General features: G+C 34.6%; 2 protein-coding genes across 2 annotated transcripts; one reads left to right on the plus strand and one right to left on the minus strand.

Annotated features, from left to right (window-relative positions):
• The first annotated feature begins 6,661 nt into the window (after window positions 1–6,661).
• LOC145112741 (uncharacterized) lies at window positions 6,662–7,558 on the plus strand. Its single transcript, XM_079048876.1, has one exon. It carries the CDS (start codon window positions 6,808–6,810, stop codon window positions 7,396–7,398), a length of 591 nt encoding a protein of 196 aa, XP_078905002.1. The 5' UTR covers window positions 6,662–6,807; the 3' UTR covers window positions 7,399–7,558.
• A 7,645-nt stretch (window positions 7,559–15,203) lies between these two features.
• Window positions 15,204–18,577, minus strand: LOC145117242 (3-oxoacyl-[acyl-carrier-protein] synthase II, chloroplastic-like). Its single transcript, XM_079053552.1, has 13 exons — window positions 17,792–18,577; window positions 17,444–17,649; window positions 17,165–17,368; window positions 16,971–17,081; window positions 16,787–16,882; window positions 16,657–16,702; window positions 16,496–16,575; window positions 16,310–16,378; window positions 16,121–16,205; window positions 15,850–16,004; window positions 15,688–15,768; window positions 15,530–15,589; window positions 15,204–15,438 (listed from the first exon to the last, which is right to left on the minus strand). Exons 1-13 carry the CDS (start codon window positions 18,204–18,206, stop codon window positions 15,322–15,324), a joined length of 1,725 nt encoding a protein of 574 aa, XP_078909678.1. The 5' UTR covers window positions 18,207–18,577; the 3' UTR covers window positions 15,204–15,321.
• Window positions 18,578–18,975: the final 398 nt, after the last annotated feature.

The raw sequence follows: 18,975 nt of genomic DNA on the forward strand, positions 1-18,975 counted from the left end.
ATCGTAGTATTACTAATTGTGTCTACCATAAGTGGTCTTTTTATATAGCGTGACCAAAACAGGATAAGGTCAAGACAAGCACAATGTTTGTCTAAAAATGTACTGACGCACACGCATGAGAAATGTGATTTTATTATGTAATAGAACTTTACAAGCAATCGCGATGATTGTTGGGTTACATACTAATACATACGTATCGAAAACAGACGTAGTAGAATACTATTAAATACTTCCTACTGGTGTCACTCATTCTTCCTTGATAGGAAACAATACGACTCCTTCATTGGTTGTGGGTTCCTTTTCCAACGAATGCAGAACTTCTTCCTCTTCCTACAGAAATGCAGGTGATGGGGTTTGAATCACCTTTGTCGCCAATCTATGGCAGTTAGATTTGTCATGGCCAGGTTGAAAGCTGTGAAAGCACACATCTTCATTGATACAGTCTCGCCGAACATGCCCTTTTTGTCCACACTTGAAGCATTTGAACCTGTGGCATGCAAATTTGTGGGTTCCTCCACAGTTTGAACAGATGGGGTGGTCCTCTGGACCATGAACACTTGTCTTATTAGCACCAAATTCATTGGCCCTTATTAGCGGAGCTAGCTCCTGCGTTCGTTTCCTCTTCCCCTGTTGCATCTCCATATTTCCCCATGGTGTCGTTTTTTCCTCAATAGCTCGAGTAGCTACAATTTGCTCCATAAATTTGACAATCAGCCTATTAGTGATCCAGTCAATCATGTTAGGTAACTTTTTTATGATGGCTTGAGAAACCTCAATTGAAATCTAGTTATATAGTCCAACAACATCTGATCCTGATCCTGACCCAGCATTCTGCTTCGCATGGGTCCCATTTCTATTAAATATCACAGATTCGTCATCGCCTATTCTAATAGTCTTTTGTTTCAAACAAGTTCATGATAAACTAAATCCTTGTCTCCATGAGACAACACTTAACATAGAAGGCACCTTCATTTATGTTCTAATATGGTACAACCATATCATGGCAGGTAGTAACTCCAGTTGCTAGTTGCTTTGTAATCCTTGTGTAGATGATCTTGACCGTCTTCTTCTTAAATGGCTAAAGTCAACAATATGTCCGATAAGGTTCTCGGAACCAACTCTCTTACACAATGCTACTTTATTCAGACTCGATCTTATATGGTCACTTGAGCCCGAACTTAGAGTCACTCTTCTAGACATCGCCATATGATAGGTAATGATGGAAATGAAATGGATTCATAGTATTAGCCACAATATCTACCTAACTACCGGTACCATAGCAACTTTGTGACTCTTTCTGATCCAAGTGTGAGTCCTATGTTTCGGGTATTAAAGGCCTCTACTACCTTTCACACCCACACATACTTGTCCCAAAAATTATCTCGTAGTTTCCAACTCACTTCAAATACTACATACATTAATCTTTACACATATGTATGTGTCCCATGAGTACATACAACAGGTTTTCCTAGACTTCACTAGGACTTTGCATCTTTATCAATTCTCTATCTTTCGAATATATACTCTATCAAGCTTACATTAAACTTCCTAGACTTTCCTTCTAAGATTCCTTTCCACTTCATCCCACTATTAGCTGAGGAAGAACTTCTACCAATAGTAACTAATTATCTGATGAATACGATTGCATGTCGCTAAAATCAAACAGCCTGTCGACCGAAAGATCCAACACTACAATGGTTGGACTCAGACAAGAGCTGCGTAATAGTGTCAAATCAGGCAATCTAAAACTATTTAATTCTGGCAGCATGCAACCTAATGCATTTATGAAATAACTAACTAATATCAATATAGGTTCTAAGTAGTAAATAACAAGCAAATTTCCTAGGCTATATGACATCTTAAGTATCAGGAAATTCTAACTGTCAGTTCCTGAAAAGATCCCTAACCTATATACTAGCATGCATTTCTAACATTTCACATTTAAGCAACTATAACAAATATAAATATTTTGGGAATCACTTTTATTTTCTGAGATTTGGTTAAATGTACACATCGCATTCTTTCCTTTTTGTATTATTCTTTTTTATAAAAATATTTATTAATTACTCAGATCCTTAGTTTGAGTCTGGAATCACACGAGTGTTCATCCAGTTCACTCAAAGCAGAGTTTTGATGCCAAATTGTAACGTCCTGATTTTTCAAAGGCAAAATTTTCATTTTTATTTATTCAATTTTCAATTAAATCGGAGTATAATGCGGAAACATGATTGCGAATGCACGTAAGTACAATTGAACCTTGCCTTTCTCACGAACCAATAAATTGCCTGAAAAACATTTATAACAACTAGGTAAGTGCTAGGCTTATTGATTTTCCTAAAATACCATATACCACAATATATATACAATGCATACACATAATAGCCTTCAATATATAACTGGTCCGCCCTTTAGCCTTCAACATGAAACAGGTCCGCCCCTTTTTTTTCCTACATCGTAAATTTGGACTGCACCTTGGCCTTCATCATAAATTTGGTTCGCCCAAGTATATTGGCCTTCAACACAAGGCTGGTCTGCCCTCAACTCCCCACGTAATATATCAATACATATAAGCAGTACAACAAGCAATAATCCAAAACTACCGTCAACTAACAGAACTATCCTAGATGCATACTACAGGGTAACTATATCCTAAGATATATTGGATATATACCGGAGCACATAATATAGTGAGAAAACGCACCTGGACAATTACTCATACGATTTGACAGCTATCTGGGCGATTCTATAGGCGATCCAATCTGGCTGGTAACGCGCCTAACGAGTATTAACCTATAATACTAGATCTTTCACTAATCCTAATGAATACTGAGAGTTCTATCAAATAAGGATAAGTTATGCAGGATAGTTGGGAGGCAGGATCATTTTGACATTTAGCTTTTCTGAAATTCAACAACCAAGCCAACATAACCATTTTAGACACCTCTCACTTAAGTAGATCAATCAACATTATAACTGGAATTACTGATAAATCCTATTTATACATTCATAACAAAGACTATGAATATAAATATAAGCTACACTTAGAGCATAATAAGTATAGCCTAACTTATAGAGAGTTACTAGTGAAACCGGAAGATTGCACTGGCAGAACTCCGACCCGAGAGCTTCTATTTCTCCAGCCCTCTGATGTCGCAGGGCCTCGCTAAATTATTCGAAAATTAGGGAATAAAGGGACTAAGAGTAGGAAGGAGTTCCAGAGATGTTCCGGAGGAAAAGGGATGTGAGAAATAATTGAAAATCGTCGTCTATTTATAGAAGGGAAAAGGGTGTGTGTTGCGTTCTTGGTCGGTGCATGTCGCGCACTTGGTCGGGGTGGGGGGACGTGGCTCCAGCAGTTGTGTGACACGTGGCAGCTTTTAGGTGGTGTGGTAGTGTGCGTCGCGCACTTGGTCTGCGCGCCAGCTCGCGTGCAATTTATTTGATTCTTCAAAAATCATATATTCTCCATACGAGCTCCGTTTTCGATATTATTTATATCCACGCATAGATATCAACGAGATCTACAACTTTTATATAGACTATGTCGGCTAATTTTCACTTTATTTTTAAAGCTATATTTTTAACAGGCATAGATTATTAAAGCCCGTATAAAAATCATAACTCTCTAATGCGATATCTATTCTCGGTTGTCTTTATATCGACAGATATGTATCGACGAGATCTTCAATTCTCGTTTAGATTGTTTTTCCCAACAATTGAATGGTCCTAATTTAAGTTTTTGTGTCACGCACTGCTACGCTGCAACTCCTAAAAATCGTAACTTCCCCTTATGAAGTCAGATTTGTACGTTTTCTATACGCACGCTCTCAGTTTTGCGATTACTATGACTTTCGTCAAGACTATTTTCCCTAAATAGTCTTCTATCAAAGACATTTATTTGTGTGACTGTTTGTTTATATTATAAGACTAAAATGAGGTGTTACATTTTGTGACCTTATCGTCTTTCAAAATTTCATCAATGTTGTCCACGATTGATGAAGGAAGGACAAGGAGCGATCGACTGAATCCGGACCGAAAAACCCGAGAATCGAATAAGCCTAATATAGATACCCGAAATCCGAACCGAATTGCTTATTTGGGCCTAATTCGGGCTTTCGGTCCAAAGGCTCATCCCTAATCCAAATTCTTTCATTTTTTATGACATGATATGTTGGTAATATTAGTGCCAACATGTCATTTTAGTATAATAGAATTTACACATTATCAACGAAGATCAAATATTGATTTTAGACATGTTCATAGGTCCGACCAAACGGCGAAGGTCAAGGGTCTGTGCCCCCTTGCAGGGTTATAAAGGCATCAGTCATCCCTAATAAAGATATAATACTATTTTTGGAAAAAAAAATCATAATTATCTTTGGAACCGTCATCCCTAATTAAATGGATACAATTATTATTTAATGACGACTGATATTATCTTTGGTATTCAGAGGTATTTGAAAGGCTATAAATCCCTAGTTCTTAGCCACTTATCAATACCTTGATAAAGACTGTTCCATGAAGATTATCCCTATAATCTGAATTTCGTGTAACACATGCATATGGTCGAAATATCATATTCAGAAAGTGATCACATGATCTTTCAAGCAGATTAAAGCAATTCATTGATTTCAGAAACCTTCTTCTCATCCTCCCAAAACTTAACAATTTTCTAATCTAGATTTCGTATAACCCAAGCATAGGGTCAAAATATCATATTAAAAAAGTGATCACATGATCCTTAAAGCAGATCCAAACATTTCATCAATTTCATAAACCTTCTTCTCATCATCCCAAATCCTACCAATTTTCTAATATGGATTTCGTGTTGGAGTCAAAATATCATATGCAGAAAATGTGAAGTGGATCCAAACAATTCATCGATTTCAGAAACCTTCTTCTCATCCTCCCAAACCCTAACATGATATCTTTATGTCACATGTTGTACAACAAAAACAAATTCACCATAAAAATAAAAAAAATCATCTTTCATTCATTTCAACATTTCAACATGAATTTGACCTCAATAACCTTAGTATTATGCAAGAAAATGCATTAATTCTAATGTCACATAATTGGTTATATGTGAGGTCATGTGTATTGCTTTTCAACTTGAAAACTAATTTAACGTATACGATAGAAGAAACCATACTACAAAAATCGATTGCTACATTATATATATATATATATATATATATATATATATATATATATATATATATATATATATATATAATTTAAAACATAAAACTGAAGTTGATCGATCCAGCATAATTTCTCCATTCTCGATTTGAATAGTACCACCATAATATAATTTTGCCGAAATGGTCAACTTAAAAACTCGGAAACAAATCATTAAGTTTGGATTAAAGATTTTTGCAAAGGTACGAAGGTGTACCATGACATACTCATTCGATTTAAGTATAAAAAAAAATGAGATAACAAAATCAATGAAAGTTTTGTTGTGTTGAGACTCAATTTATAATCCTAAGTTCTCAAAATAAATGAACTTCGCAACAAAAGTTCACGGAAATATAAGAGATGGTTTGGTTTAGACTGTGTTGATACCAAGGAAGGGGGCTAAGGTGCTGTTTGTTTTTTCGAAGCGAAAATTCATGACGTCTGCGGACCACCTCTGCAATCCTCTGTAGCAGAAGAGGTGGAACAAACGGCTGCAGCCTATAATAAGAAGCATGTTTGTTTTTTAACATCTGCAGACTGCTGCAGTAAACTGAAATTTAAATAAACTAATTTTATAAACTGAAAATAGTTCTCAACACCGAAATTTAATAATTCTAATCTTAAAACATTGAAATAATAATAAAAGGAACATGTAAAAAACAAAAATATAAAACTTTTTTTTAAAGAAAAAACTTAAAAAAATGTAAAAGAAGCTAATAGTTTTATTCTAGAAAAAAAACTAATTTTAAAAAACATTAAAAAAGAAAATAATAAAAAAATTAAGAAAGTATTGCAAACGATGTCTACAAAGTTCGTAAAAAGTTACACATGTTAAAAAAGATGCAACTGAAATTGAAAATATTATTAATAGAAACGGTAAAAAAAAATAAAAAAAATCAAGTTAAAAAAAATCGTGGAAACTATAAAAATAAATTGTATCACATCCGTAAATAAAAATTTAAGAAAATCAAAGTTTAAAAAAAATAAGTTAAAAAAAATAAGTTATACAAAAATTCTTAAAAAAACACTTGGAAAAAATGAAAACTGAAGAGTTAGAAGAGGCAAGTCAAGTGCTGCGCCACGCAGCACACGCGCAGAAGTTTTGTAGTCTGAAGTCTTCCAAAAAACAAACTGTTGCGAGAGGGAAAGTATTGCGCGTGTGCTGCGCCGCATAGCAATAAATGGTTTGAAGAGGTTTTTCTAAAAAAACAAACAGAAACTAACTCTTTGGATGATATACTAAGACATAAATTTGCTTTTGCCAATCCTAGATTTGAACTTAGTCACTCTTTAGGAAATGTTTATTATATTCTCTCCCACAACCAACGTGGTAATGGTTCATTTACATATGGTCTAAATGAATTAATATTTTATGTAATAAATTGATAGGTGAAAAAAGAAAATAAGAGCAATTGTTACACTATTGAGGTATAAGGGATATATAGAAAGGATCTACCAATGGCATATAATTATGGATTCCTGGCATCTCTCTCCAGATCCTTCCCTCTCTTCTAATCTGACGGCTCTCCTTCAGCTCCCTTCTCCTTCATAAATACAACGCCTTTCTCTCTTCGCCTCACCACACACACACACTACAACTTGACATAACCAGACACAGTTATCAACATGAGCATCGCCTTGGATTCTCCCATGGAGGCGATTGCCATCCACGGTGTTCTCACCGCCGTTAACAATGTATGGGCATGGATAGCCTTTCTTACCGCAGCTATTAGCTTCTGGAAGATCAAATCCTCCATCCATCTCTCAACTCATCATCTTTTCCTACAATTATCACCACCACCACCACCACCATCTCCGCCTCTACCCAAAACTTCCCCGGTGGCTGCTCAGCCTGATCAATCGGAGCTGCCTTCCACTAGCGCGAGATCTCCTTCCTCAACCTCAAAGAGACACACCACATTTTGTAAGTTAGAGAATAGGAAAAGCGGCAAGTTTAGCGTGTACTACTCACAAGATGACAAGACAAAAGGAGATAAGATTGATGGCGAATTCGAAGAAGACATTGATAGTGACAGAAAGATGAGTTCTATTACGCGAAATGGTGAAGAAGAGGTGAGAAAGATGAGTTCAGTTAGGTGTAATCATGGAGAAGATGGATGGGAAATGTTATTGAAGATAAAGACGGCGGAGATGGGGTGGTACGTTAACCAGGATTTAACGGTGTTAAACGGTAATGTAGTTCGATTATGGAATTGAATCAAATCACATTGTTTGCATGATGTGTTTTTGGATTAGAATCATCTTCGTTCTTTTATATAATTTTCAAGTGTATATACATGAAGATTGAAATCGTTTAGTTTTTGTAATTATTATTGCATAACTCCATTTGAGAATAAACAAGGAACGGTTTCATTAAGAGATTGGATGTACCTATGGATGTAATCAAGTCGAGTCAACTCGTGATATACTGAGTATTACTCTGATGACGCTCACTAACTTATTTGAGATTAGTTATGTTAACACTTAAACTCCTTTATTTTATTTAAATTTACATAACTGAATCGAGTTGAGCTCGCGAGTTTAATCGTATTTTCTTTCATTTTAATATAATATCATTTTTCTTAATAATTAATTGAGCCGAGTTCGAAGGTGTCCATTACTTAATCAAAGACAAACCCAAGCTTGAAAGTAAGGCTTTTTAATGGAATTGAGTTTCGAACTTAACATATTCAGCAAGACTCGATTACATGTCACCATCACCATTGGTTTCCAGACCTAATTTGGATTAATTAACTAAGAGTTAGGTGGTAGAGTGTCAAATTTGGCCCATCTATAATCCCACTTGTTCTTCCTCTACGAAAATACTAATCGTTGATTCTTAATTGGACGAATAAAAAATGGATTTATGATTAATTTCACCAATATCTTATACTCGTTTGTTAGCTGATGAATTTAGAACCATAAACAAAACATAATTTTGTGGGTAACACAAAAATAGAAATTTGTTGGCTTGTATTTAAATAAATATAATATATAAGTGTTGGCTATGAAATTGATGGGTATCTTGATGACGAAGGAGCCACTGCCAACCGAGCATAGCGTGGGTGTTAGTTTTGCGTGATTTGTGAATTGTTTTGTATTAAATAATTTGCGAATTTCCATGTTTCTGGTGGCCTAAAACCAAAATCTTCATGTCGTGTCTAGAATGCAAATATGCAATCAGAACATTCATGCATTTGTTTTTGTTTGGTTGGTTGCGTGTTACAATCGTTCACGTATGTACAAATTATCATTATTGTTTATACACATCCATATAATTATTTATCCGAAATATTAAAATACGTTAATAAAAGTGCTTAATAGAATTGGAAAATGGTTTTATAGGATAATGAATTATTATTTTTATACATATTTAGTAACTTATTTTTTATAAGATTTACCATTAAATTTATATCTATTGTTCAAAAATATATATATATACAATTTTGACCGGATATTGCATACCTGACCAATTTACATGTTTGAGAAAAAGAAATCTCCAATAAAGTCACAATATATTGGGTCGGTTTAATCTTAACGTTTATTTTTTCAACAAAAAAATCTCGATTATCTAATTTTATACGATAATCTTTCATTTTCTGTTGAAAAAAAAAATGATTGTTTCGTTAATTTTGGCAAAATATAAAAGAGATTTTGCCGGATATAGACATTTTTTGGGGTTGAATTCCAAAAAATAGACACAAAAAATCGAATTTCCAGATGTAGACATGGATTCCGCGGATGTGACCTACGAGGGCTCCGCAGAATGAGTATAAGCTCCGCGGAATCGATGTGAGCCCTCGCAGCTCACATCCGCGGAATCCATGTTTATGTCTGGAAATTCGATTTTTTGTGTCTATTTTTTGGAATTCAACCCCAAAAAAATGTCTATATCCGGCAAAATCCATATATAAAATAATAATGACTTTTCTGTTCAAAAAATAAAAGTTACGATTAAACTGTAAACTGACTCAAAATATTAAAACTTTATCGTAGATTTCCTTTTGAGAAACACCATTAAACTCATACATCATTAAACTTACATTTTCATATACGATTTATCAATAAACTAAGTTTTGTAGACATTTAGTCGCTTTCATCTTTTCCTGTCATCATCAATTTCCGATTTATTCTCCGGCTAATACAATTCCAAAGATGACCGCAAAATAGTTTATTAGTAAATCGTGTAAAAAAAACATTAACATATAATACTCGATTAAAATTGTATATTTTAAACATTGTATATTTTAAACAGATGGAATGAGTTTTATGGTAAATCATTAAAAAAAAATAACTAAATTTGTACAAAGTAATAGTTATTTATTCTACAAAACTCTTTCCTTAATGGGCTATATACAAGTTAATTGAATTAAAAGGCACATTTCACTTTTTACTTTTAAAACCAATAACAATCCAATCAAAAATAATTGATTTGCTGATTAATCAATCTAATTTAGACAACAATCGATTTGCTTATCAAGCAATCTAATCCAGATAACAATCAGATAACGTTGCACTGTATGCACATGGTTTAGTAATGTAATACAAACCATTTAACTTTGTTGACGTTAGATGTTGAAAGGAAGGTGCAATCAATTCATGAAAGCTGAGCACTCCTATCTCAAAGAAAAAAAAACATATGATCGTTGTAATAATACCATTTAATACCTCAAATGTCTTTTGACGAGACTTTAAGGTTAAAACAATTAATTACATATCATGCATGATCAATATTACAAATAATTTGGAGTAAATAAGAAAAGTCATTCATGGATAAGTGAGAAATACAGAAAAAATGACAAGTTAAATGATAGCATAACTTTTGTTCAATCGGGAGTTATCACACTTGTCTGATATATATGAAATAATGGAGTTCATCAGATACTTTGAAGCCTATGGGAAGCTTGCTAAAGGCTGCAATTCATCCTTTATTACTCTTGTTCCTATGGTCAGGGACCCTCTCTTCTTTCGGATTTTCGCCCCATCAGCTTAATTGGATCTCTCTATAAAATAATTGCTAAGGTTCTAGCGATTCGTCTCAAGGCTGTGATAGGCACTGTGGTGGATGATGTTCAACATATGTTGAAAGCAGGAATATTCTGGATGGCCCACTAATCGTCAACGAGATATGCTCATGGGCAAAGAAAGTCAGAAAGAAGGTGGTGTTGTTCAAGGTCGATTTTGAAAAGGCCTTCGATTCGGTTAACTAGGAATATTTGGACTCTGTAATGAGTCAAATGGGTTTTAGGCGTAAATGGAGAGGATGGATTCGTGATTGTCTTAGCTCATCCCGAACATCAGTTATCATCAATAGCTCCCCCTCTGATGAATTCGATATACAAAGGGGGGTCCGACAGGGAGATCCACTATCCCCATTTCTCTTTATCATAACAATGGAAGGGTTGAACGTGGCACTGAAGGAAGTTTGTAATCAAGGAATCTTTTCGGGCTTGAAGATTACACGGAGGCCCCTCCTTGTCACATTTATTCTACGTCGACGATGCTTTATTTATGGGGGAATGGTCCAAATCTAATCTTAAGAGTCTCGAGATGTTTTCATGTATCTTCTGGATTAAAAGTAAACTTTCACAAATCCAAGGTATTTAGATTATGGGCTTCGATTAATAAAATAAACAATTGGGAGTGTATTCTTGGATGTGAGTCAGGTTCCCTCCCATTCAAATACCTTGGGGTACTAGTTGGGGCAAATATGAATCTCTGCAAGAACATGAAGCCAATCATTGACAAATTCAACTCAAATTTGTCCTCATGGAAATCAAAAACCTTGTCCTTTGGAGGTCGAGTAACATTAGTCAAAGCTGTCATGGGAAATCTTCTACATACTATATGTCACTATTTAAAGCCCCTGTGGGAGTCATTGAAACACTCGAAAAGATCCGTAGTGAATTTCTTTGGAGAGGTGGTAATGATGGCAAACCGAAAATAAGATGGGTGGCATGGGACAATGTCATTGCTCCTAAGAAGAAAGGTGGATTAGGAGTTGGGTCGCTACACTCCTTTAATATTGACCTATTAACAAAATGGTGGTGGAGGCTAAGAACTAACCAGGACTTGTTATGGGGCGGTGTTATTACTAGTATACATCGCTTATTAGATAAGTCATCAAACCACTTATCTTGTCAAAGCATTGTAGGCGTATGGAGCAATATTGCTGCGGGATTAGTGATCGTCACTTTACACAATCGTGTGAACTTCTCGATTTTGCTGCCTCCTGGGGACACTACCCCAAAAAAAAGGAAACTATTTCTGGCCATTTGTTATGGCATGTTTTGGTGGATATGGAAAGCTCGGAATGAGAGGATATTCCAAAATGCCAAGATATCTCCTAACAAAGCTGATGATAATGTTATTGCTATGGTATTTCTTTGGTGTAAACATAGGGGGGTAAAGAAAGATATCAAATGGGTGGATTGGGTAGTTTCTCCCTTTTTATGTTTGTAATTTGCTAAAAACTGTTGGTGTATTTTTTTTTCTGCTCTGGCTAGTATCTTGCTAGGTTGGGCTCTTTTTTAATCTTATTTTCCGTTTCCAAAAAAAATATATATGAAAAGCTCTCATCAGGTTTGCCCATACCTAAATTTCACAGTTTGCAAGTTTGATTTTCAATTTCCTCAAATTTTGGTTCATTTTCGGTTTCGAAATATTCTGTTTTAATTGTAAAATGGCATGATTTCCTTAATTTCTAAAAATCAAATGATCATATATATAGCTATCCAATTTCAATAATATAATGTCAATTTAAGTCTTCAGAATTTGGTTATATGTGTCAAATCGCCATATATAAATTGTTTATTTTAAGTTTGTAAGGGCATCTTAAATTCAACAAATTCTCCCCTACAATTTTTTCTCAAACACTCATTGTTCTTTATTCATTCCGCATCAGAATCTTATTACAAAAAAAAAAATTAAAGTTTTTTTTAATGACAAAAAAATAAAAGGTTAATGTAGTATAATGTTGGATAAAATAGGGTTTGTAGTGGAGATCTGGATACCTCTTGGATCGTGCGAACACTTTTCGAACTGATATTTCTACCCTATGTCTGGGTTGCAAGAAATCCAGTCTAGGATAATCCAAGAGGACACTTACGATTCTAGGCACAGAAGTCGTAAGCCAAATTACTAGAAGGATTCTGTGTTTGTTTGATGAAAACGAGAGCTTAAGAATTTTGTATGTCTCTTCTCAAAGAGAATAGTCGTTTATATAATAAATGGGATTAGGGTTTCTATTAGGGTTGACCGTCATGGGTTGCTTTGGAAGCAAGCAAGGAAATCCAAAATTTAATGAGGATTTAGGGTTTCCAAAACTGACGAATTTTGTCAGTTTTACCATAATCACCCTCAAGAATTCATTTTGGAAGCAAGCGGGTCCCCAGCCAGTGGCTCTGCCTCTTGGACCCCGCTAGGGGCGCTGCCCCCAGACCCCGCCAAAGGGGCGCCACCCCTTTGGAAACCCCGAACCCAGGGGCGCTGCCCCCGGACCCCCGACCTGTTGTCGAACCGGCTTCTAATTCGATGTTATACATGCGTGAACTCCCCCTCCCCAAATCAAATGTTGAAGCTCCGCCTCTGTACCCGCTTAACCTGTAAACTTCAAAATTATTTTTTCTTTTAACTTTTTCCATTAAGTTCGAAAATCCTACCGATCATTAGCAATCGTTAATGTTTTTAGCTGGCTTCTATACCCTTTATCTTTTGGTTCATAAAATTAAAACTTTTAGAAAAAAATGAAGGTATTTAAATAAAAAAAAAAAAGTTGAAGTTCATTACTATTTGATGAAATTGTTTTAAATAAAGTTGCCACATCCTTGGCATATCATTATTAAGTAAACAATTTTTGCATACTACCTATTTTTTCTCTTAAATGGAACACAAACAAAAATGGAGTTGTAAAACTTGTGGGGGGATCGTTACTATTATAGGACATTAACCCAAAAATAAAAACATACTATATCCAATCGAATTTTGTCATAAGAATTTACTAGTAGGCAATGATATTATATTCCATTGTTATTTTTCCAGCTTAAGTAATTGATTGTTCACATATTCTTAAGTGAATGTTCATTTATTTGTTGCATCACGTTTCCACCTGCCTATCGGCTATGGTCTACTCTCACACCAACACCAGAACATGTGTTATTTACAAATAGTGGAGATGTCGGTGATGGTATTGGTTGTTCCCATTGTTGTGGGGATACTAATCTGTGTGATTGTGTTTTTTGTTGACAAGTGTAATTAATGATTGAATGCATCAAAACAACAATAACCAAATGCAATTGAAAGCTCCTTAATCTGTCACATGTGCTTCCTCTATTTTTTAGGTTGTCAATAAGGGCCTACATCTAGATTGTTGGTTAACTCTTTAAAATATATTAATTTGTAAAACGAAAATTAAATTACAATCAATGTTACTAATGAGCAAATAGATAAACCACTTGTAGAACAAATAAGGTTTAAATAGAAGGGGTAGATTCCACAAAAGTCATTAGACCGGAGGGTACGAAGAGGGAAAATGGTAAAAGATGATTTCCCTCAAATTGACATATCATACCGTCACTATGGTTTAGAGGGTGCCGGAAAAAGATGAGGGGAACCTATCCCTTACTCTCTCTCCTCGTAAGATTGGTCAGCTTTTTTTTCAATTTTTTAATATTTATTAAATTATATATCTACTAAAAAGTTATTAAAAAAATATATCAAAATTCATGGTTTTTAATTCCCTACAAAATGAGTATAATATTTGTATGAAATATATATTTTTTTAAAAATAAGATAAAAGGTAATAAAAGGTAGTGAAATGTGACCATTTCCTGCGTACCCTCCGTATCAAATTGATACACTGACCTCTTACTTTTCTATGAACCATGATTTCTTTGTGTTTGTGTGGTTGGTCTAAAATTTGTATTGTACATCTTCAGATATATTATATGTTCTTTGGTGATATGATAGGTTTTCTTTAGTATTAGGAAGCAAGGTTTTCTTTTTTCATATTGAAACCCGATTAAATGGTTGAATGTGTACTTTGACAACCGGACTTTAGTTTTCATGTGGTAGCATGTTAAAGATTTTGAAGACAACATGGAAGTCAATTTTATCTATCAAACAAATATTTTAGTTTCATATCAGTGTCACAACTCCTTACGTGAGCTTTTGGTCTTGTACTCTTGTATACCCATAGACCATCGTCATATGGATTATCCATCAATTTTCCATCAGCCAAGTAATGTCCTTGTTTCAATAATTATCCTAGAAGTGGTCATCTCAACTTTCTGCGTCATGCGTCACACTAAATTACTTAAATGTGTATGATGCACAAATCACTTCAATCATGCACATATAGAAAAAATAAAATAAATAAATAATTTAGATCGACAAGATAAATGGTCAACATTGTCAAGTCAGTTGGCAACCAACCAGATAAATGGTCAACATTGAAACAAATTGGAAAATAAACAACATTGAAACAAATTGGAAAATAAAATGTTCAAACCGAGACAAGAAATAATAGTGTCAAAATCGAATTTTTGTATAACTTAATGACTTTTGTGGAATTTGTCCTAAAAAGAATGACCAAAATTTAATGAAATACAACAATCTTCTTTCTTTGAATTTCTCTCAAACTCACTCTATTCTTGACATTAACGTAGATACATTATATAGGAAAACAAAACATAATCCTAATCTAATGAGAATTAGGGTTCATGTTACAGATGGGTAATAAACTACTTTTCCCCATAAAACATCACTACTCAAAAAGAATATCATCAAAAGGTAAGCAACTAGAATTTTCCGTTAACAAAATATTATTATTTTATATTAATGGGTTCTAGTAGTATTTTGTGGAAACCCCTAGTTGTTTTAACTTTAACTATTCATGTGTTGGAATAGGGAGAGGCACCATGGACAAAAGTCATATTACAACTTCATCCTCCCCCAGTTGTTACTTATTTGATCAATTCAAGATCACCAAATCATATATATACATACATGTTCGCACATAAAAGTGGTGAAATCTTGTTGTAATTATAATTTAAGATTTTGTAATTAATTATGCTTATTTTGGTTGCAACCTTACATTCCATTCCCATTCCATGTTGTTTACAGCCACACAAATGCACCAAATTACTTGAAAGGTGCAAATAGTATCGATGAATTATGTCCACCAAATCCAAATGAATTAGACAAAGCCACCTTTATATCCATCCTTTCTTTCTTCGGGCCCACCAGCACCTTTGTGTCCTATATCATTTTTCAACATTTTACTTTAACTTTATATTTTAAATATAACAATATTTTTTTTTTTATCATTAAAGAAGGATCGAATTCATACCACCCCTTTCTCTGGATTTTCAAGATTCATGTTCGGATGAACCCAACCTGTCCGTATTGCCTACAAAAGTAACATTTATTTTGTCTTTATTTTATTATTAGGAAAAAAAAAAAAACTGAGGTTGTCAAGAGGCTGATCAAACACGTTGAATTAAATACCTGTACAGTTGCTACAGCTTCAACAGCACCAGCTGCTCCTAGAAGGTGACCAATCATGGATTTTGTCGAGTTGACTCGCAACTACAAACATTCAAATTTTTTCATGATCAAATTAGATTTTTAGTAATTAAAAAAGTTTTATTATAATAAACGATGAGTCACCTCTTGATTATTGCCAAAACAATGAAGAAGAGCATCGTATTCCTTAAGGTCGCCAGCTGGCGTTGATGTGGCATGTGCGTTTATGTAGTTCACATCTTCCCTGGCCACCCCTGACTGAGATAACGCTTTCTCCATACATAAAATAAGACCAGCACCTATTAATCAATTAAACAGGAATATAAATATATAATCAAGAAAAAAAAAAATTAAACTAATATATGATTTGTGATTTGTCACATAAAAACAAACACTTGAAGTTGAATTTGTTAACCTTTCGGGTGAGGCTCTGTCATATGATATGCATCACAGGTGAAGCTTCCACCAAGAAATTCTGCATAAATTGTCGCGCCTCTTTTCTGTCCAATACAAACATATAATCAAATGAATAATATATATGGGGTAAAATGGTCATTTTTTCACATTCAGACTTCATGAAACTATTAAGTCAAAACAATTTTACCTTAGCATGCTCAACTTCTTCCAATAGCAAAACTCCAGCACCTTCTCCCATAACAAATCCATCACGACCCTGTAATTAAAAAGTAAAATAGGGATTTCAACATTGTAACTCATAAATTATACATATGAAATCAGAAATAAGCTTTGAAAGTGGGAGAAATTATGTATATTATATACTGAATGTTACCATATCCCATGGTCTTGAAGCTTTAGCAGGATCATTGTTTCTTTCTGATAAAGCTCTACATGCAACAAAACCTCCCAATCCTGCATCATGAGTTGTACATATGTCCATATCATTTTACAAGTTCAATATAACTTGTAACAGAGGTAATAGTATTACCATACCTATGGGTATAATCACAGCATCAGATCCACCACAAAGCATCATATCCTGCAACAACCAATGGAGCATGTAATTTATAATTATATTAAGATCTTATTACCTTTTTGAAAAAATAAAAACAAAATCACTTACAGCTTCACCTCTAATGATGTGATTTGCAGCATTCAAGATACAGAAGTTGCTTGTGGCACAAGCTGTAGAGATTGAGTAGTTTGGACCCATCCATCCCTGAAGTTTCCATGTATAAATCACATATCAAAAGAGTGTATTAACTATTAACTATTAAATTAATTAAGATGATTGATGTTATTTTTACCAAATCCATGGCTAGCATTGCAGATCCCATATTAGTAGTGGCAAAAGGTACACAAAAGGGATTCATCTTCCTATATGACACCCTCAAAGCTTCAATTCCATCATTGAATACCTAAATAGTAAATATATCAGAAAACAATCATATATCCATTTCGATTTCATGTGTAGGGATAAATCATAAATATCAAGAATTACCTTCATGCCACCCATAGCAGAACCTATCAAAACTCCACATCTGGTTTTATCAATCTCTTTCATCAAATCTTCTGTAATCCCACCATCTGCAAGTGCTTTCTTTCCAGAAGTAAGCATGTAGAGCATAAACCTGTCCATTCTTTTGGCGAGTTTTGGTGCCACCCATCCATCTGTAGAGAAAGTTTTGATCTCTCCAGCAATTTTCTGTTATTCAAATCTTAGTTATGTAATAATATAATTTCAAAAACAAAGAGGGAAAGATCAAGAATAGTGACATACAGTTGGATAGTTGGAGCAATCAAAAGCTTCGATTTCACTAATACCACTCACACCTTCTAACAGATTGTTATAAAATTCATCTGGGGTATGACCAATTGAGGTCTCCACACCCATCCCTGTCACAACAACTCGCCTTTGTTGTGTTGGAAGCTTCTTTTTGGTCGTGGTCTCCATTGAAGGTTGCAGAGCTATAGCCATAGTTTCACCTAATATTCAATTAACAAAGCACAAATTCTGGTCAGTATGCAAATTAACCTAAAACGCTCAGATCCATCATCAATCACCTTTATTGATGTGGATATAATTGTGCATTTATGAAAGAAAGTGAAAAACGAACTAAAAGGTTACCAGAACGCAGGGGAGGAGAAAGACGACGACGACGCTGCCTGCGGCAGAGGGGCACGATTCTCGATCCGAGAACGGAATCTTCCCCGAAAGAGTGAGAAGAGGAAAGTGAGAATCCATTGGAGTAATCGCAACGATGGCATGTGGAGAAAGAAGAGGACATGAAACCCTCGGTGGTGATACTATTGTTGTTGGTAATGTTAGATACTCGTAGACTGGGAAAAGAGGGGTTTTGGTTTCTGTTAGCGTTGCATTTAGATAAAAGCCTTCTTCTCCGAGCACATCTGCCGTTGAATCCTGGTTTTGAAGAGAAAATGGACGAGTGTTGTTGGTGATTTTGGCAGGGGGCTGACATGCATGTCGCTACTAACCATGTACAGACCAGCGAAGATACCGATGCCGATGCCGACGCAACCATTTCCCTAATTGTTATTCTCTCTGTACACACAACAAGTAGTAAACTTGATGGAACTACGAATGCAATCTAATAAAGATCAATAGAGATGCAAATTGGCATGAAAGCTGGTTGCTAGGGTGATGTTGGAGTTGACTGATAGGGAAGAATGTGGTGGTGGCGGTGGTGGTGAATCTGAGACTGACGACTGACGAGAGACTGAATCAAAATTTCAGTACGTGGGTTTGTGTGTTTTGAATCTTGATGAGAAGAAAGGCCAAGTAAGGGGCAAATGCAAAATCTTCCCACCGATCGCAAACCCAACCAAACAAACACGGGCCCCTCACAAATGGCAGTGGGTCAACATTACTACATACCTACACTCCCTTGTTTAAAACATTACTTTTTTTGTAATACATGATTTAATTAGAGTTGATATATATAGAAAATTTCTATCATGGTGATTTAGAATCATTTAAGATAGTCATATTTGGTAAGCCAAATAATAAAGTTCATTGAATACATTACCATCCGAAATTGACATCTTGTTTCTTTTATTACGCACATGTGTTGTGTTTGATCACAACGGCTTAGTCATCTATCAAGTTAATGACATTAATTAAGAAAAAACTACAAAAAGAAGAATTTTGGGACTGATTTAACAAAATGATTATTTTTCAGAATTTTATATAAATGAATAGGAGATAAGTCCATATGAATAGATGTTCGATGATATTGAACTGCAGAATAGTTCTACTACATACATACACATACCGATAAAATTAAAATCAAG

The sequence above is a fragment of the Lactuca virosa genome, chromosome 5 (assembly GCF_052849685.1).
Source record: "Lactuca virosa cultivar CGN04683 chromosome 5, Lactuca_virosa_CGN04683_v6, whole genome shotgun sequence".
NCBI lineage: Eukaryota > Viridiplantae > Streptophyta > Magnoliopsida > Asterales > Asteraceae > Lactuca > Lactuca virosa.